The 21,997-nt window shown below is 36.6% G+C and overlaps 1 protein-coding gene across 4 annotated transcripts in view; it reads left to right on the top strand.

Annotated features, from left to right (window-relative positions):
- myo16 (myosin XVI) overlaps nt 1–21,617 on the top strand; it is a 207,101-nt gene extending 185,484 nt beyond the window's left edge. For 3 of the 4 annotated variants that reach the window (XM_052565932.1, XM_052565933.1, XM_052565931.1), the window contains exon 35: nt 18,008–21,617. In XM_052565932.1, the coding sequence (XP_052421892.1) occupies nt 18,008–18,184 (177 nt within the window). In that variant the 3' untranslated portion in view covers nt 18,185–21,617. Of the gene's footprint in view, nt 1–5,627; nt 5,717–18,007 lie in introns of all 4 variants that reach the window. The other variant, XM_052565934.1, reaches the window with a different exon arrangement.
- The last annotated feature ends 380 nt before the right edge of the window (nt 21,618–21,997 follow it).

Here is a 21,997-nt window from a genome sequence, read left to right as displayed (position 1 = left end):
TGGAAAAGCATCTTTTCCTCTTGTTTTGGCCTTCGGGCCCTTTTAAACAGCCTCCGGAGCAGATAAATTTGGGATGCTGTTTTCCTGTTGTAGTATGGACTGTGAAAATAGAGGCTTTGAAACGATGTAGCATGTTTAGTTTTATAAACCATTGTACCAATAGACATGTCTATAGCAGTAACGTTAATTGCAGTAATTCAAATTCAAGCCGTTTCTAAAGACATTTACTTTGCATGCTTTTCATATAACAGTCCTAAAAAGACGATAGAAAATTTACTCACACTTGTTGTTCTGCAGCCAAACACGAGGCAGTAGCGTAAAAAATTCTGAATAATCATGCCAGTAAATGGTGAAATATGTCCCTAAATAATTGATCCTGCCGGAATAATTGCATGAAACTTATGTCTGTATCATCTCAGTGAGGTTTAAACATGCACAGTAAAGCAAATGTAATGTCTTTAGACATTTCGGTGTGGATGACAACTCTGCAAAAAGCCTTTGCTTCGTGGTTAAAAAGTGGCATCGTCATCGGACAGAGTTAAGTCATAACGCCGTTTAACAAATTTTGGCGTCTTCATAAGCGCATTCTATATATAACGTCTATTTAAATTGTTCAGATGAGCAAATCACGAGGTTTTCTTGCATGATTAGCATTTTAATTGTTTGGTCAGACGGTTCATATATTGATCTATATATTCACGTTCATAAATCGGGGATTAAACGTGGAATTTATCTTTTGTATGCTAAACATGTAAACAATATGTGCACAGTACCTATAACTGCGCTTTACATTTTGCAAGATTGACATGCTAAATGGCTAACTGACCCGGTTTACTCTCATCAATTTTGTTAAGATATGCACCAGTTCATTGCGTTTACGAACGACATGTATCCGTTTAATCAACTCGACATGTATACCGGTTTAGTCCTTTCGTTCACGAATGAGAGCTCTCGATCTCTGAGACTCATATGAAACTCGCTCATTGTGGATGACAACTCTGAAAAATTCTTCATGAATGAGTGTAAACTGAGAACGATTCGTTCGCCTAGAAGATTCATTCGAAAAAACGATTCTTTCACGAACGACATGCCACTACAATGACGCACGGTCTTCGCCGCTAGTGGAGGCAGCATCGAACTGCGCCACGGCTGAAAAAGCGAGAGAGGTTTACTGCGCTGAGAACTGGAGCACGGCTGCGATCCAGCATAATAAGAGAGCCCGGTCCTGGCGAGAAAATCGTGTTGTCGAGTGAGGCGAGCTCAAGGATTTGCACGAGCTTTTGGCCACAACGTGTGGCTTGGTGAGAAGAGCAGCTGACGCGATGATGCTTGTTGGTGTTCGGCGGATAGATATCTTCGTCGGAAGGAAGATTGGGCCTGTGATAAGATGACGGACAGAGCGAACCGAATGCTGACAAACGGTCTATGCCGAAAAACTGTCGTGGGACAGGAGGTAGGAAGACTGGATATATATACGCTTGCGTGCGATTTAAGATTATTAGCTAAACGAGATGCACCTGTGCCAAATTGGATGATTATCTGATCGTGCTTCTCCCGAACTTTGTTAATAAAACCACATATGGCGAGTCAGGAGCAATCCGATGAAAAGTTGGCATTTTCAAGGTGAAGATATAAGCACTACTTCAAATTCATTGTGGTCAAAGGCAAGAACTTGCATGTAATGTGTGACACACATCTACAAAGCTAGTGGCCAAAAACACTTTTCTTAAAAAGATAATACTTGAAGTGCAGGATAAAACTCTTGCTGTCTGTTGATGTGCAATAAATATTGAAAGTTATGTACCTGTCTGTTCTACTCATTTCAACTGACTTGTAAAAACTGCAAAAAAAGAAAAAAAAAAGTACAAATTCTCTGACATGTAGCAACTTTATTTATTTATTTATTTTATTTTTTACAGTAACGCAAATAGTTACTTTCCCTGGTAACGAGTTACTTTTATTAAAGAGTAACTCAGTTACTTTTTGAAACAAGTAGTGAGTAACTATAACTAATTACTTTTTTAAAGTAACGTTCCCAACACTGCACATATGTAATGTCATGTCTACTCCAATTATAGACCTAATATTTTTTAGAACACAATTGAACAAATAATTCAGCATTATGACATCACAAGCTGCTTTTAAATGGGTCATCGGGTGCAAAATTCACATTTACGTTATTTGAACATAAATTTGTGTTGGCAACCAGTTTTTTTTATTTTTTATTATTATTATTTTTTTTTTATACATAAATGTAATATCCCCTTTCTTAAATCAAACAGTTCTCACCTTCTTGGCTGTGTGACATCACACAGGCCCAGGCCCCTCCCACGATTGTTGATTGACACTAACGTTTTAGCACAGACCCCCGAATTTGTGCTCTGCATTTAACCCATCCAAAGTGCACACACAAAGTAGTGAACACACATACACTGTAAACACACACGGGGAGCAGTTGGGGGTTCGGTTCCTTGCTCAAGGGCACCTCAGTCGTGGTATTGCCGGCCCAAGACTCGAACCCACAACCTTAGGTTTAGGAGTTAAGTGATTGAGGTGTTTTGTTGTTGGATATAATAATAAACATAGCAGTTGTTTATCTGAGCCACTGAAGACACAGTGGATTACGTTTGTTTTTGAAGGGATACGCCTTCTTTTGATAGAAGACTTTATACTCATCAAGATTGCATTTATTTAATAAAAAATACAGTAAAACAGTAATTATTACTACAAAAATTGCTTGAGTTTCAAAAATATTATGAAACAGTGATATTATAAAATATAATTACAATTAAAATGTAATTTATTTCTGTAATGCAAAGCTGAATTTTCAGCATCATTACTCCAGTCTTCTGTGTCACATGATCCTTCATAAATAATTCTAAAATGCTGATTTGCTGCTAAAAAAAAAAAATCTTCTTATTATAAATGTTTGATAGCTGTGCTGCTTAATATTTTTGTGAAAACATGCTTATTTTAAATTTTGAAGAAAAGCTTTTTTTTTTTCTTTTTTTTTTTTAAACCAGTCTTTTGTAAATGTTTTTATTATACAGTATAATTCTTTCTAGAAAAAAAAAATCTTCCTGATCAAAGTTTCTATTACACTGTAGTGTGTACAGTATATGATATTTGTAAATAAAATGACTTCTCAATAGACAGAGAAAGTAGCTGGAGTTGTGTACAGCACAACATGCTGTATATAGAAACAAGATGTCTGTTGCGTCACGTCAGGCATTTCCAATGCAGACATCTTCATTGATTTTAATGCAGATCTCATTTTGTTTCATGTCAGTCTAGCCAGACCGAGCTGTCACATTATTCCACCCTGAAGTCTCGAGCATGTATCTTAATGTTGGGTTGTATTTTAGAAAGGTAACAGGGTAGAAGCATTCTGAATTTCACTAGTGACACCTGAGATGCTTTGTACCTCAAGAAGCACTGAATGCCACAGGGTCTCTGGTTACCAGGACCCATTCTATCCTCGGCTTCCTGCCTGTGTCACATAATAGGGGTCAAGGTCACCAGACCACATGTAAACCAGGAAGTGGATGCAGAAAAGACATATAGATGTCTAAAATATCATTGTACAATTGCCTGGCCGCCTTCTACACCGTAAATAAAATGAATTATTCAAATAGATAATGAAATATTTAGAGCGACAGAATAGCCCCCTACAGAGGCAAGTGAATTATACGCTACTGCTCTCTGAAACTGGACACTAACCTTTTTAAACCACATCAACTAGAGTATATACACACTCACTACCAATATTCAGTCCTTTGGTAACTTAACACCAAAGTTTCAGATTTGCCGTGCAGTGCCAGATACGCGCTCATAACAAAACACTGAATGCTAAAATATCATGTGCACCATTTCAGTCTTAATGCATTTATCGATGTGGCGTCAAACAACACAAGGGCTGTTTTGTGCCAGTAAATCCCAGTCCTTTTATCTAAGGCCTGATGTGAAGAAAAACAGATGGCAGTGAAGATGTGCCTCCATCACTCAAATGTAACCCCACCAGAGGTCGTCCTCAAAGGGACGCTCTACCTCTTAATGTCCTTATGGCACTCGGAAGCAGGAAACAGCCTTTTAATGCCCCTTAACATGTATTAGCACACGCCTGGTTCATATTTCCCCATCTCTACTCTCTGTATCTCGCTCTTCCTGCCGTCTGGTCCATCCGCTCTTTATTGATCCACATCACAACGTCTCATAACATGCGGAAGATCATGATGTTTAATTATTGATCAGCTTGGTTTCGCCGGAGACTGCGATTGAGAGCGAAAATGAGACAAGGGCAGATCGGCCTTATCAGCCTTCAGATCCGACGGGTGCGGAAGATTGCTTAGAAAATGACAGCAGGAGGAACGAAGTGTTCCCGGACTGGCACTCTGGTAATGGAGTATTCTTGCTCCATGTCTGTATGCGATAAGGTCTGAGGAGGCCATCTCTTCTGACAGGGCTGCTGTGTATCACGCAGTCCTGGAGATGCCGACTGACATGTGGGATCAGATGCACAAGTGAATAGATACAGTGATCCCATGTATTTGGACACTTAAGCAAGACTTTCAAATGTACGTTTACCATTACATTAATTAAATTGAATAACAAAGTAGCATCTATTATAAAGAAAGATTGTAAAAACACATAATCAAAGCATTTATTTAATTTCAACCCAGAAAAAAAAGCAAAAAAAAAACCCGTAATATTGCTAAATATTATTGCAGTTAAAAGTAATTGTTTTCTAGCTGAATCTATTTAAACATTTTATTTATTACTGTGATGACAAAGCTGAATTTCCAGCATCATTACTCCAGTTTTTAGCGTCATTTGATCCTTGAGAAATCATTCTAATGTGCTGATTTGCTTAAGAAACATTTTCTATTATTACCAGCGTTGCACAAAGTGGAGTTGATTAATATTTTTAGTAAATACTAAAGGACACTTGAATTTGAATAATAAAGTTGAATCTAATCTAATCTAATTTCAAACATAATCTGAAAGCTGATTAAATAAGATTTCCATTGTTGAATGGTTTGTTTATACAACTATTTGAAAATCTGGAAACTGAGGTTGCAAAAAAATCTAAATATAGAGAAAATCGGCTTAAAGTTGTCCAAATTAAGTTCATTGCAATGTATATTACTAATCGAAAATGAAGTTTTGATATATTTACAGTAGGTACATTTTAAAACTTTACTTAGTACAGTACTTCGTATTTACTTTTTGGCATGAAAGGAAAAGAAAAGTCGATCATTTTGACCCATAGAGTGTATTTTTTGGCTATTGCTACAATTATACCCATGCTACTTTTGACTGGTTTTGTGTTCCAGGGTCACAATAAACATGATGCTTCAACCAATCTATGTATAGGAATGTAATGTGACTAAATAAAATAAAAAATAAATAAAATAAAAAACCTTGAAGCAATGTATGCCTACTAAATCAAATTATACCATACAGTCTCTTTATGCAAGTCTCCTTGACTTTCAATAACATCTGCGCATCTGCCTCAGGTAATCACGTGTATTGAGCACATGATTTCATGTTATGAGAAGAATGCAAGAAATGCTGTATATGTATTTTGAATGTTCTCTCTCTGTGTGTCTTTCTCTCCTCTCTTCCAGAGGGGTCACCTCAACTTCTCGCCCTTCGGTGCGGGGGCGGCGCTGTAGGCTGGGGGCTGAATGAGCCCTCAGGCCTGTGTAGGGATGGGGTGAGTCTGGTCTATAGCACAGTACCTCACTGACTGCCCTTCACCTTGCAATTCCCGCCTTTTACGTTATCCTTTTTTGCTTTCCATGCTATTGAAGGAAACTGCAGCTCTGCAACATCTAGGACCCGAAGTGGTAGGGAAATAATGTAGGATAATGCGGTTGTGGTAATCAGTTTTCAAGAAATAGTTCATCTAAAACTGAAGACTTTCATCAGTTACTCATTGATTTATGTTGATTAAAACCTGACTTTCTTCTGAGGAATGAAAAAAAAAGACATTTTGAAGAATGTTCAGGCAGCTGCATTCCTGTCAAACTCAAAAACTAAAAAGTATCTAAAAGCATCGTAAAATTTGTCCAAATGTATTTTTTTAATAGAAGGAATAACAGCATACAAGTTTAAATCAACATGCCGATGAGTAAATGGTGGCAGAACTTTAATTTGAGGGTGAACTATTCCTGTAAATGTTATATTATTTAGGATTAAGTGTATTGAAATGATCTATCGTATAGCATGTAATGGAGCTTGTCCACACATGCTTCCTTCTGACTGTCTCAAACTGCAGACAGTCATTGTTTTAAAGTCCAGTGTCTGTTTAATTGAAAATGAGCTGCAGTTTTTGTTAAAAAAAAAAATTATCCATTCCTCACGGCTAGTTCTTCATTCGTTGCTGCGAACATTTCGACCCTGCTCTTTCCTTGATCCTTCATTCAGTCCTTTCCCCTTTATGTTCTCTCCTTTGCTAAGTTTTGCTTATTGATTTTGCTCTGAGACAGAGGCTCTTTATGGAGTTTGTCCTCATGCTGAGATGCTCATTGTTACCTGCTGAATCATGCCTTACAGAGAGTTTGGAGAAGAGCCACGTCTCTGCACTGAATCAATGGCCCTTGCACTTATGTTTTAGCCACAAATAAATCTTCACATGTGCCACACGTTCAGCCAGAGGTAACTGTGTAAATAATGCAGATATATACCAGGGATGGCCACAAGTACTCGATTACAAAATGACAACAGTTATTAAACAGATTAACCATTTCCAATTAAAATACAGTGATAACTATACGCTAATGGCCCTGTCCTGAATGGCACCCTAAACCCTCGTGCTCTTCCTCTGAGTCTGTACTTTCATAACGTAATGCCGCTTTGACTGTCGTGTAGAAGTCTGGTGCAGAGCTTGCCCCAGTGTGGGCTCGGTGTATAACGGCCACAAAGGGGACGCTCGCGAGCGCCCTTCTGAATGCTAAAATGACAATTGGGACACCCTACGGTCTCGTAGACTTAACGGACTTGCACACGCGGTGGCCATTGTACGTCTTTAAGACCTTAAGTGCACATGAAGTGTTCCATTTGGGACAGGGCCAATGTGCACAAAGGAACTTTTCAGTTATGTACAGTGTTGGGGAAAGTTACATCTAAAAGTAATGCATTACAATATTGCATTACTCTGTAAAAAAAAATCTGTCCCGTGGCTGAGCTTGCTTATTTGTGTGTAATAAAAACAAAAAAAACAAAGGATATATATTTTGGTAACTGTAAATCATTTTCTCACTAAAAGTAAAATTAATAAGCCAGGCTGAAGGAAGTCCCTTTGCCTCTGCACTTAATTCCCAATTTATTTCAACATGGGGACAGGAGAGATGTCAGTGAATAAATGGGAAAAAGAACTTGCATTATTTATTTTACTGTAAATTTAAAAGTAATGTGTTACTTTACTGATTACTTGAAAAAGTAATCTGATTCCATGTCTCGTGTTACTTGTATTGTAATGTAACTTGTAATGTAATGTAACCCGCAACACTGATTACATTATCAACATTTATTTTTAATGTTTTCAAAAACAGATGCAAAATGACTCTTTTCAAGTATATATTTTACAAAAAGAAGTTAGATATGAAATGCTAAAATACTACAGCCACTATACACATAAAATACTGCATGTATATAGGCCAACAAAAAAAAAAGTGGTGCAGACATTTATTGGGATTATTCTTCTGTACTCAAGTAAACCAAATGTCAATCCTTATTATATCTAGTAATACATATATATAAAAAATAGCTTTTTGTGTGGTGGTTAGTATCACAGGGCATTCACCGTTGTCCTTGAGCTCTGTAGCTCACCTTACCTAAGACGTCATTTAACTTCATGCCTGTAAGACTAATATCGCTTTAGGAGTCAGGCAGGGTGTCAGATCATCCTGTAAAACCTTTAAATTATCAGGATTCTCTAGATTTGTCCTGCCTTAACCTGGTTTGATATGTCTTTCAAGGTTTCATGGCTGTTTGCTGTCCTCAAATAGTCTAAAGGCTTTTCAGGAACTTGAAGAGAAAAAGCTGAGGAGCGTGCGTTAGAGGATTATGGTTAACCATGGGTCTGGCCTTTTTAATTATCTGTCCTTGCACTTGTAGGAGTTCAGTTACTGCTAAAGAGCACGTACTTGATGCACCCAACCCTGGTGATCATATGGTTGCGTTTATTTGTGAGAGAGCGCGATGTCACCTAAGACATGCTTAAGAGTTTCTCAGAAGATGCTAAAGTACATAGAAGGATAGCTTCAATCTGATACCGGCAGGACTTTTGAAATCTGTTTCCTTGTCATGTGAAGGTTGACCATTCTCCTTAACACATCACATGAACATTGATTTATTTTATTGGGTGCTGTGTATTCTGCATATTTTGTGAGTGCACACAATCAGGTTCTGTGGCATCTGATCAAAACAAACTGGCTGATAAAGGTCTGTTTTCTCTTCTTACAGTGGTTGTAATCAGATCAGACTAGCTGTGCACACAACCTTCTCCCAATACTTCTCAATTCTCTGCTACTGCTTGCCAATTGAACCGTAGCAATTGCCCAATTTGTATTTTGCTTTTGGATAGCCTAATCTTCAATGAGCACAGTTTGCTTGTTGGTTTAATGGATGACTTTAAGGCCAAGGATTTCCATCAGCTTTGAAAATGAAGTTGTAATGAGATTGCTCTGGGTTCCTTATAGAGAACTTCAACAGCTGTATTCCCAGTCTTGCTTATGATGTTCCTCTATGAGGTTAACATCACAACAGTTTGAAGAAGAGAAGCAAAATGAATGAAGCCAAAACAGTTTGAGAAGAACTAGCGATATGTTTGTTAGTGAAAATACAATGAATTATCAGGCCATGAAATGCCACAGAATCTTCAGAACTATAACATCTGCAATTCTTAGAATTATACAGACACTTCAATGTTTGTTGACTAAATTTTACGGCTAATCTCATAATACATTCCAGATATCCGTAAGATTAGTGTATTCTGTTCCATTTAACACATTTTACATATTTAAATACATTTGTCAGATTTTCAAAATATACAAAAAAGTCCTTTGATTCCATCTGGGTACTTTTTGGTGATATTTTGTAGTCATTAACCATTCTTGGACATGGCACGTCATTAATACTATGGTATTAAATTTTGGATACAGTGCAAGGGAGTTAATAGACTCTCACAAAAAGGTAGTAGTATATAGTACAGTACTTACAAAGTATGGTATCATGTTGTTATATAATGGTACTTCAATATGAACCTGAAAGATTTCCATTTACAATATCCTTCAATTGTTTGGGGTCAGACTGACTGACTGATTGACTGATTGGTTGATTAATTTTTTTATACTATTCAGCAATTGTGCATTAAACTAATGAAAAGTGACAGTAAATAGGGCTGCACAATTAATCTAAATTAAATCGCAAAGGCAATAAATTGCGTTTAGGCAGAAACTATGATTGTCATGCAGTGAAGCACAGATCTGTGATCAGTAATCTCCATCCAAAGAACCAAATATTCCCTGAAGAAGAAATCCAGGAAATGTTTATCGCTGCAGCTGAATAAACATACTTCATGTGGGCAGAGCTTATATGCTCCGAGAACGGACACTGCTATAGTGATACACACAGGTCTGTTAAGAGTAGAGGTTGACCGATGTATCTGTTCGGCCGATTAATCGACACCGATAGTTGATTGCTGGAACAATTGGTTAACGGCAAAAATCCATGCCGATAGTTTTCCGGGTTGCGTCCATCGCTGGAGTGGCTGTGAAATCTGTTTTCATTATACAGTGCGAGAGTGAAAAAATGTAGTGATAAAAAATAAAACATTTCATAGGACCCTAAATGTAATTTTTGTTAAACTTTTATTAAATTGATGTGAAAATGTATGTTTCTTGATTTTAATTAATAAGACTTGGCTTTATGGTTAATAAACTTCAATTTAACTATTTAAAAGGAGTGGAGAAAAATTCTAATAGAAAAAACAGAATTCAGAAAAAAAATATATATATATATCAGAATTTAGAAAAAAATCATATGGAATTTAGCAGAGGTGGGGGATTCGAGTCACATTTTCAGGACTTGTGACTTGCTTGATTAAATATGAAAATGACTTGACTTGACTTTGACTTGAACAAGTTACTTATTACAAGTGCAAGACCCGACAATGACGTGAACGTATAATAAACAATCAGCAATAAAATTAATAATAAAAAAAATATTATTATGACGTCAGCACCACTAATCAGCGTCTGTGCCTCTAACGCTGCACAATTCAAATCTCACAGAAGGATTTATTTCAAACACTCGACTGACATTATGAAGTGAGTTTGGAGTGAAAACATGTTATTAAATGTGTTTTTTTTTTTCTTCTTTTTTTTTGCAGCATTTACTACACAGAGCCGTAGTTCATTAAGAAGATACACAAACCGCTGTCATTATTGCAAACAATTTTGTTCATTTCCTAATCCTACGATTATATCGTTTGCGATTATGAACGTATATTTGCATAGCTTGTCAGAGAACTATGGCTCTGTGTAGTAAATGCTGCTCCACCTGAAAGCAGGTGATGGAGATTTACTACTAATCACAGAACCAGCTTTACTGACAAAATGTGCATGATAATCATGGTCAATCACTTTTGATTAAAGGTACAATTTGTAAGATATTTGCAGTAAAATATCCAAAAGTGGTGTTATATATTATAGTGTTATATATTTTGTTCAGCTGATTACTAACAATATCTCTAATGTTTTCAACTACTTGTAAATCATGAGAAAATTCCCATTCTAAACCCGGGGCAGTGCAGTCTGTCGACAAGGTCAGCTCCCCTAAACGTAAGCGTATAGGCCAACCAAATGACCCAAAAGAGTTTGGGACAAGAGGAGAGAAAGAGCGAGGATCAATATCTGTGTTGCATTTTCTAGATGGAGAGAGCTTCGCGACAAACTTCAACTAGAAAAAGATACCGCTCTGGCTTGTGTTTTACTTGACAGGTGAATTGTTTTGATTCCTATCTTTACAGAAAATGTATGCTATTATAACGATCAACAAGATTAGTATTATGGGGAATACACGCCAAACGCGGGGCATCGCGCCTCTAGACCCGTGCGAGGAAGTCTCTGATCCATAGTCTGATCGTGTCTTTGCATTGACTTTGTATGTAATCTACTTGCACAAATCGTTGAACTCGCGTTTGGTATGTATGCCCAATAATTGTGTTTGAATGTAGACGAGTGTATATATTTGTTGAACAAGTGGTAATCGTGTTCATATCATCTGACTAATTTGATAATTTACTGTCCAACTATGTTTGCTGTATTGTTGGGTAGAAGACAACAAATCCCATCATTCCACACTCCTTTTTAGTGTCATCAAACCACGCGATTGTTATTGTTTTGGTAGTGCGCCCTCTGGTGTCAGGTCCTACAACCTGTACCTTAATTGTGCAGCCCTAACAGTAAAGACATTTAAAATGTTACAAAAGATTTTTAAATGAATGCTGTTCTTTTGAACTTTTCAATTATAAAAAAGTTAAATGTTTCTTAAGCAGTAAATCATCATATTATGATGATTTCTGATTAATCATGTGACACTGAAGACGTTACATTTTAAAACACTTAATATTTAACAATTTTAAAAAAATTACAATATTTTTTGATCAAATAAAGAAAAAGAGACTTCTTTCAAAAACATTAACATTTCAAATTCTTCCGTAATGGAGAGTTGAAGGCCCCACACACATATGTACATGACTGGCCACTCTTAGGCGATCCCATGGGATTATTGTTCTTGTAGAGGGGCGGGACAAGATAAGGGAGGAGGAGAGCTTTATAATCTTCTTAAAGGGTTGATTGATAAAACCACTGTTGGAGAATCCCAACTGCACATCTGCATGGCCTGGATAGAGAGTTACACACATCTCTCTATAGACCACAATGTGTACAGTATATACTCCCTATTACAGCATATTCTCTGAAAACATGTCTATATATAGCACAGTGGTTTTATTTTACAACCCAGATTTTATACTGGGCATCCTGTGGCTTTTAAGTTTTTATCATTTAGAAGTAAAAATGGTTTTAAAATCAAACAGTAAACTACATAGACCAATATTCAGAATTGTTAAACAAGCTGAATAGGACTTTTGACAATTTTAGCTTTCTTGAATGTCTACAATTTCATGCTCTCAGTAGTCAGTAATTCATTCAACAAAGCACACTGTGGACGACAATTACATTTCATTGGAAATTTTTCCCCTTCCTTTTAAAAGTTAATAAGCCTGTTGATTTCACCTCCTCAAGTTATTATATGGTGAGATCCATTTGATAGTTTTTTTTTCTGCTTATGATCCTATACGAAAAGACCTACAACACACATTTTTAGGTTGTAAGCCACATGTTGAAAACTGCTGTCTGTAGCAGACGCTAAAGACATTTTGAGAAACGCTGAAAAGCATATAAGCCATGTAAAGCCATTTTATCTGTTGTCGTTACTGCACCTTAGTATGAAAAGTATCCAGTGTTGCTGCATACAGCACAGATAAGACATAACCTAGATATTCTCTCATATAAAGGACAATAGAGAGAACATTAAAGGTGGAGAGAGCAAGTTATATGTTGGGCCGAATGCCCCAGCAGAGAAAAAATCCCATAATATGCGTGTTAATAATGATTCCCTGACCTTTGCCCCTTGTATCAAGATTGCTTTAGTAGGTGGTGGGGCTAATGCAGTGCAGGCGCCTCATGGATGATAAGACCGTGATGAGCCTCATGTGTCCCCGCTGATCTTTCACTGCGCTGACATTCAGGCATGACCTGTATTGAGTTCCAGCTCTATATCTCATGAAGGGGTTAGCCGGGCTGAATGTCAGGCCACGGGCCACCCCCTCTCTCCAGGGACAGGATATTTCCATGTGTCCTCCCCTTCTTCTGAAACTACTGACCAGCTGCCCTTATTTAAATGCACACTTTCAAAATTACAGCCCTTTGGTTTGGCACATGCTTTTGCTGTGTGTTCTTTTAGGATTTTCAACTTGCATGCAGTTGAAATGAGAGTTATAAAATAAAATAAAAATCTTAATCAGTATTTTGGTCTTGTTTTGCAGTAAACATGTACTTAAAAATCTCACCATAAAATAGTTTTTTTTTTTTTTTTTTTTTAGGTTGATTCATTTTTACTTATTTTTAGTTTTTGGTTTTATTTACTTTAATTACTTTAGGTAGAGTACATAAAAAATATTTTAACATCATTTTTTGAATGTTGTAAGCTGAACAACTTGTTTTAGAGAAAAAAAGAAACTAAAGCATTAATTATAAATTGCATATGAAAAATAATACTTCATTTCAGATAATATGTCTTCGGAATGTGCAATGGCATATTCATGCTTAAAATATTCTCATAATACATTTTTGTTTTCCTAAGAAAATATATCTTGACACTATAAATATATCTTGATTTATATATATATATATATATATATATATATATATATATATATATATATATATATATATATATATATATATATATATATATATACATTTCTTTTTATTTGTAATTAATCCATATTGGTAAGTTAATGCTTAAAACAAGATTCAGATTTCAAAGGTAAAATACGTTATACGTTTCCTCAGAAAATATATATTGACATTATAAATATATAAACATATCTTGTTTTTTTCTCAGCCTTTTTTTAACCATATTGGAAAATTAATGCTTAAACAATAGACAAAATTCAAAGGTAAAATAAAGATAGCAAACATATCTAAACTAATTTAAAAAGGGGAAAGATAAAAAAAAAATACTTATTTTCAGAATACACTATATTTCACTATATTTGGATAAAAGCGTCTGCTAAATGATTAAATGTAAATGTAAATTTCGAATTTTTTTTTTTTTTTTTTTTTTATAATCCTGAAAAATATTATTCTTAAAACAAGACTGACTTTGTTATCTAGGTGCTTTACATGGATTTGAACACTAGCTGTAATAGGGGCCGTTTCTTGTTTGGAAATCCCTAGAGACCCGATCTCATCTGAATTGCAAAGCCTGAATCACTGAATATTCTGTCAGCTGAATGTCAAAGAACTGGATGTCCCCGATGGTTTGAGAGGCTGGGCTAAATTTGGAGTACAAGTGGTCATGTAGCCCGCCTGTCTGTATCCACATCTCTAAGTGTGCATGTGTGCCCTTTGATGAAGCGCATAAATAATGCAAGGTTAAACATAATGGTTGCTGTGCTTGAATATGAATAGCTGTATGTGATCCAGGTGCTTTGTTTGTGTCTTTGTGCAGCGTCCAGATAGCATTACAGGTGTGAATGCAGTGATTGACACAGATGTCGTTCTTGGTCTTAATGGGTGTGTGTGATTGGCTGACTGTGTGTGCTCACGATTTGTTCGGGTTCAGTACACTGTGTGCCATCGCTGTGTCTCTACTCTGCTAGTGCAGTGATGTCAGAACTGAGAGGCGACAGATAGGTGTAAATTATGGATCAGTACTTTCGAGCAGTGCGTGGGTGTGTGGGGCTCTGTAGATGGCCTGGATTAATACAATACGCTTCTACTGTACTGTAGCATCTCCACTGCACTCACACACTCTCATGATGTTTCCGGATGAGTTCCCTCGCAGAGTGAACCGGTAAATTAGGCCAGGGCATCCCGTTACGTCATTCCAGATAGTCTACCAACACTCTGTACTGCATGATCGGCTCCTGTATCTTCCTAAACGCTCTCTTAGTGCAGAGATAGATAGATTAACAATGATAATCAGATTTATTTCTAAAGGCTCAAGCACTGTAAACTTCCTTAAACCTTAGCAAACATATTTTCCCATTGTAATGAGATGAGGGGTTTAACAAAGTGCAGGGTTTTAATTTTTTGTTGCTTTTTTTTTTACATAATCAATGAGGTATTATATTGGTTCTTATTAATGGTTAGATTTTTTTCCCCTGTTTTTATTTTATGTATTATATATTGTTATTATTATTTACTTTTGAAGTTTATTTTAGTTATAGTTCCCTTGGGTACCAGCTGAAATACAATTTCAAAGTTTACTTTTTTCATTTCAGTTAACATAAATTTATGTTATAGTTACTTAATGAACCACAGGGAGCATCATAAAAATCTAATCTCCTCATAATTTATTAATTTCTTTTTTAAGTTTATTTTTCTTATCATTCTGGCAAATATTACATTTAAAACAAGAAAGGAAAAAAAAACAGTGATTAAGAAAATTTTATATATTATTTGAAAATGCATCTATATATTTACCTTTTAAATAATTAGATATTTGCATGGTTGGATTCTTATCCAGTTGCTTCCGATGGATTTGAACACTAACACATAATGGGGGCCATTTCTTGTTTGGAAACCTCTAGAGATCTCAACGCATTTGAATTGCATAGCCTGAATTGCAGTATATTCTGTCAATGTGTTGTTAAAGAACTGAATGTCTCAGATGGGTTGTTTACCCACCCAATTCTGCTGTTCAGCTATAATGGTTATATTATTTAGCAGTAATGGGACAGTTATGGGTTCAGGGTTTGATCCAGTTCAACAGCCCAGATTTGTACTTCTTAAAGGGTTAGTTCACCAAAAAATGTAAATTATATAATTAATAACTCAGCCTCATTTTGTTTCAAACCCGTAAGAACTATATCCATCTTCGGAACACAGTTTAAGATATGTTAGATTTAGTACGAGAGCTTGCTGTCCCTCCATTGAAAACGTATGTACGGTATACTGTCCATGTCCAGAAAGGTAATAAAAACATCTTCAAAGTAGTCCATGTGATATCAGAGGGTCCGTTAGAATTTTTTGAAGCATCGTTCTGTTGTGAGCGCATTCACAGCACAACAGTTTAGTGATATCAGGTTCGCTAACCAATCACTCGATGTAACCAGATCTTCTTGAATCAGTTCACCAAATCGAACTGAAACGTTTGAAACGGTTCGCGTCTTCAATAAGCATTAATCCTTAGAGTTAAAATAAACCAATATCCCGGAGTAACTCATTTACTCAAACAGTACACTGACTGTTAAGTTGTGGATTAATGCGTATTGGAGATGCGAACCGTTTCAAACGATTCAGTTCGATTTGGTGAACTGGTTCAAGAAGATTCGGTTACATCAAATGATTCATTCGCGAACCGGATATCACTAAACTGCAGTGCTGTGAACGCATTCACAATAGACTCGGAAGAGAAGACAATGCTAAATAAAGTCATAGTTTTTGCTATTTTTGGACCAAAATCTATTTTCGATGCTTCAAAAAATTCTAACTGACCCTCTGATGTCACATGGACTACTTTGATGATGTTTTAATTACCTTTCTTGACATGGACAGTATACAGTATACATTTTCAATGGAGGGACAGAAAGCTCTTGGACTAAATCTAAAATATCTTAAACTGTGTTCCGAATTTAAACGGAGGTCTCACTGGTTTAGAACGACATGAGGGTGAGTTATTAATGACATAATTTTCATTTTTGGGTTAACTATGCCTTTAAGCTCCATCTTTATGTCCAAAAGATTGTTTGTAAGGATTCGGTAAGCTTCACTTATTAACTTCAACAGTAATAACAAATGTCAGTATCTTGGTGCCATCAGACTCAGTTGGGCGTAGTATTAGATAGAGTGAACAAATGGACAGGGGATTTCTCTTTGACCAAACTAAAGCCATGTGACTTTCCTTCAACCCTGCATCCGTCATGAATGGATCAGATGCACAGCAGGAGGTCCTGTTCCATTTGTGGCATTTACCAGCTGCAGATGATTGGGTTGGATTGATTTATCTGTTTATTGATTACGCTTGTATGATGGATGAGAGACGCCCATGGGTTGGTTTTGTGTATGTGTGTATAGCAGTTATGCTGGTTGCATCCAGCAGCAGCTGTTAGGAGAGGGTTTTAGACATCAATAGGCCCTTTGGTAACACTTTAGTTCTGGGAACACATTCACTATTAACCAAGAGTTTTCCCTCAGTAAAATCCCAATTTACGACTTATTAATGGAGTAAGCAATGTAGTTGTTAGTATTAGCGACGTTTAGGTAAAGGGTAGGTTTAAGGAATTGCAGAATAAGACATTAATATGTGCTTTAGAAGTACTAATAAACAGCCAATATGCTAGTAATATGCGTGCTAATAAGCAACTAGTTAAGAATGAATAAAGTTCCCTAATCTAAAGTGTTACTGGTTCTGCTTATCCAAGTATTTGCACCAAGTATTAGCCTTTCTCTTTCACCCAGTAAGTGTACAAAAAAGGTCACTATTAATTTAATTAAATAAAACTCAATTTGTATATAATGACTTATACCTCAATATGCGTCTGTTTGGTTTTACTGTTAATTGTTTTACTGTATAGAATTGTATGATCATTGCAAATAATTATGGATTCATCGTAACAAAGTTAGTTCAGGTTCAGAACTCCTCAAAATCCTAATGATATTTATGGATTAATAATTTGTGATATTTGTAAAGAATACTTTATACCTTGAAAAAAGCATTTTATAACAGTTGTGTGCATTCACATGTATCAAGGTACAGTATACAGAAAATATTTTAAAACCATTGATTGTATTTACCTTTACAATTAAACCAACATAAATACAAGGATTACATTTTTAAGAACATGGCACATGTGTTTTAACTTTCTTTTTAATAGAATGTTCATTCTTTTTATTTATGACCCAATACCTTTACTGGTCACATTTAATTTCCTGATGCTTTGTGCATTACCTATATATTATTTTGAAATCTAAATTAAATTGGAAGTCAATGGTATTATGTTAATTGGTGGTAAGTAGTGTAGATCGGGGGTAACAAACCCTGCTCCTGGAGGACTACCATTCTGCAGAGTCCAACCCTAATCAAACACACCTGAACCAGCCAGGTTTGGACCTGAAGTGTGGAGAAAGGAAGCCTTCCAGAAGCAGGGTTGGGGATGCATCCATTACGCACCATACTAAAAATTGACTTTCTGTCATTTTCTCAGGTGCTTCAGAGGTCACGTGCATGTGGGGATCAGCGGGCCACTCTGCAGGAATTGTTGCGCTGGCGGAGGAGTGTTTGGGATGGTCGACCGGACTGGCAGAATGCTTGGCTCCACACAAACACCTCACCCACTCTAACAGTGAAGACCAAAAGTCCCAGAAAGAAATCATCGCCCTAGAGATTGTGGTCTTCCTGAGTTATACCTCAGTTAAACCCCACTCCTTAGGCCCGATGGCCCTTTCTTATGATTTGCCCTTCACATAGGGGTGGAGTCCTCTAAACAGAGACAGACTCTGAACTCAGGAGAGTAGGGCATCTACATTTCTCTTGAAAGAATAAAAGGTTCCTTGGAAAATTGTTCCACACTGTCTCTCCAACTAATGGCCACCTGAGTCCAAATAACATACCAAGTCCAACTTTCAAAATATAAAGTCATTGTCAGACTTTTATGAATCCCATTCGCAGTGTCCTAAACATCACTCTGTTTTGGAAGATAACATTGCCTTGATTGCAACTCATTGACGCTATCTTAGGGCTGTGCAAATGCATCTGAACTGTGTGCTATAGTCTACATTGTGGGCCATATTTTAGTTTTAAACCCTGGTGCTGGTCGCTCCACATGTGCTTATCATTGACTTGGTTGGGTAAAAAGTGCCAGTTCTGTCCCAACTCGAGACACGTGGATGCGACAGACCTTAACGTTTACAAGACTTGTGTTGACCTCCTAGGACTAGCTTTGCGAACAAAGTCCTCCTTCAGGTTCAGAGAAGCAGCTACACCTCACGCTTTTTCAGGTGCTTTGGTTACCCTCCATCAGAGGTGGCAACCATCACACACAGGTTGTGACCTTACGAAGAGGTCAGGGTTCAGGGAAATCACCAGTAACATCACAGGTCCACAGCATTTCCACCAGCTTCTGGACTACATTCATCGTTCATTCTAGGCTAATGTGCGCACACTTCCGCAACACAAAACTGAAACGTTTCACAAGATGTCGACAAACTTGAAGACTCCTGATTTATATTGAATGGTTAAAGAGCACAATTTTCCAAATACACCTTAAGATGGAACAGTCATCAATAGTGATAGATATTACTGCCGATGTGACTCTAAAAAGCTCCTATAACCGTTTTTGGACTTTTTCTCAAAGGTGCATCTGTACGAAAGCTGGGTTGTATGGTGGCATGTCCATACCTTAGTAGACAACCTGTACAAACAGCACATGACCTTTAGTCTAACTGAAGTTTCAACTATTTATCTTTCTAAGTGTTCCTAATTTGTGAAGGGACGCAGATGCCTCCAAACAGAGGCCTTGAGGCATTTGGTTTATCCAGACAGTGTGCACATACAGATTTATTACCTGAAAGACCTTGGGTAAATATTTTTGGACCTTGAACAATGGGTTTGCAACAGGAGACCCACCATAAGCACAGCCATGTACGTGAAGTGCAGGCGCTTTTCTGAGAATAAACAGAACTTGACCTTCTGGTTGACTTTGGTATGACTGACTAGATAGATTATGTACAGATTGCGAGTGTTTATTGGCAAATTATTGTCTTTATAATGGAAACATATTTCTGAATGTTCAAGGATGCAATGACAGAAGGACTAAGGTGGTGGGTTTTATAGTGTGAATATCATTTTAGTACATAATGATTGTTTATTCATGGTGAACTCTTTAGTCGCTGTCCATCTCCAACAGGACTTCGGCCAATCCTCGAAATGTAAAAAGATATTTAATGTATTGTACAGAACATTTGTGTTTGTGCAAGTATGTTTAAGTTGCACTTTGCTGCTGTGTTTCGTTTAGGCTTCATTACTTCATGCCTGTGTCCTTATCCTGAAGGTGGCGTCCTGAAAAACAAGTTCCCCAAAAGTAACACTTTAACACAAAAAAAAAAAAGCCAATTCCGCCCCTTTTGACACAATGATCCATGTCAAGGTCTTCGGTCTCAATATTTGAATGTATATACATCTAAGAAAACAGTGACTTCTTATGTATGGGTTATACAACCAGTTGTTTTTAATGATGTATTGAAACACTAATTTATTTTTTGGTGTGAAACATGATCTACAATTCATTCAAATCAACAATTGCAGAGACATTTAAGTCCTAGTTTTGTGAGTCATTCTTTCTGGTTCTATAAATCATTACGGACAACTCTAAAATGGGCTGCTAAGGCTTGTGAATCTCAAATCTTCTTCTGTCTCTTCTCTTCCCAACTAATGTGAATATTCCCTTTCCCCATTCCATTGGACGGTGGGTGGTTTAAAAGCATCTTTCGCTGCTGTGCAGTACTGCAGATCAGAGACGCATATTAAAATCACTGTGCAGGCCAGTGCAGACGGAGACCGGAACTCACTTCATGGGTTTGATCCACAGCTGCTTTGCATCGCTACTGCTTAACAGGGTTATGATACTATTATTTGAAACATTTATTTATTGAAACTAAAAAAAAAAAAAAAGAATATGCTATTTTATAATGTCTAGTATTGACTTGCTATCAATACTATAAAGCAAAAAGAAAAAAGAAAAGAACTGTAAAGTATGAGCCCATTTTTCTACTATGTTGTTGAAAAGGGGACATATGTTAACGCATGAGATCTCTTATGTACACGCCCCGTCTGTCTGTTTTTTCTGTGCTAAGTATGATACGTTGTGGAGATATAAACATCATTGGATCATGCCCTTTGTCTTAACTGGTGCTGTGGAACCATTCGAACATGATGTTATGAACTTCTTTTCACCCCAATATGGCCTGGATTTAATGGACCTCTTGTTTTGATGGCAGACTAATGGCCATAGATGGTTTGGCCATGATCAGTATGTAGAGAACATCTTCCAGTGTTGTAGTCCAGACCAGTTTATTTGATCCTGAGTCAAAAACGTGTCCAGAATGGGGTTGAGCTCGAGTCAAGAAAACCAAATCCAAAACCATATTTCCTGTCTTGATCTTTACTGAAACTCGACTGTCTGCTGGTCTCGGTCTTCACTCAGTCGACTGATCAGTTTTCTACTCTACTACAACACTGACATATTCATCCCAAGATGGTGAAATCAAACTCATTCAGATTCATGTGCTTGCTCAGATGAACAAAATATTAATCATGTCTGTTGCAGCCTTTTTTAGTCAATGTGTTTTCTTTTTTTCTTTTCCTTCTGTACATTTTATATAAATAGGCGTATTACTTCAATACATGTTTGTGGGAAAAGGGGAAAAAAAATTATGTCTTGGTACATATTTTGTTTCAAAATGTTTCATAAAATTCCTGTACAGCAATAAAGCACAGTTTCAAGTCAACTGGCAAAAAAAAAAAAAAAAAAAAAAAAATGTTTTTGACTTTTCTTTAAGAGAAAATATATTTGTTATATTTATTTGGGGATGGGAGGTTGATTATATGGAGGCACTTTATAAAATGATGAATATGCATGTAAAAAAAAAACATGGACGTCTCTCTATGTGTGTGTGTGTGTTTGTTACAAAAGTTTTACTGTCACCTTTGATCAATTCAATAGATCATTACTTAATAAAAGTATGACTGTTTCCACATTAAAAAAAAAAAAAAATCAGAAACACTTACAATAAACACGCAAATGGTATTATGTCAAACTCACATATTATTTTTTTTATTATTATATTTCCCTACATGTCCCAGCCCTTCAGAAGGTTTGCATGGACTGTTACCTTGTTATTGTTCATTTCAACATCATGATGTTCTGCAAACTGAACAGTAAATGTAGATTACAATCTCACAAACAGACAGATATAGAGGCCTTCCTCCCGCCTGACCAAAACAGCAAACATCCGGAGCGGTTGCCCAGCACACAGAGTATGTAACCGGTGCTTATGTGAGCGTGTAATATTGCATAATGTGGAGATTTGAATGAGGTGTGTGTGTGTGTGTGTGTGTGTTTACTGTTGGACAGTGCAGGGCTGGGAGCAGTGCTTGTGTAAGCTGATTACACTCTTATAACTCACTGGGTTATAAA

The sequence above is a fragment of the Carassius gibelio genome, chromosome B9, assembly GCF_023724105.1.
Source record: "Carassius gibelio isolate Cgi1373 ecotype wild population from Czech Republic chromosome B9, carGib1.2-hapl.c, whole genome shotgun sequence".
Taxonomy (NCBI): Eukaryota; Metazoa; Chordata; class Actinopteri; order Cypriniformes; family Cyprinidae; genus Carassius; species Carassius gibelio.
The sequence above is the reverse complement of the archived record's forward strand: the minus strand, read 5'-3'. Positions and strand labels throughout refer to the sequence as shown.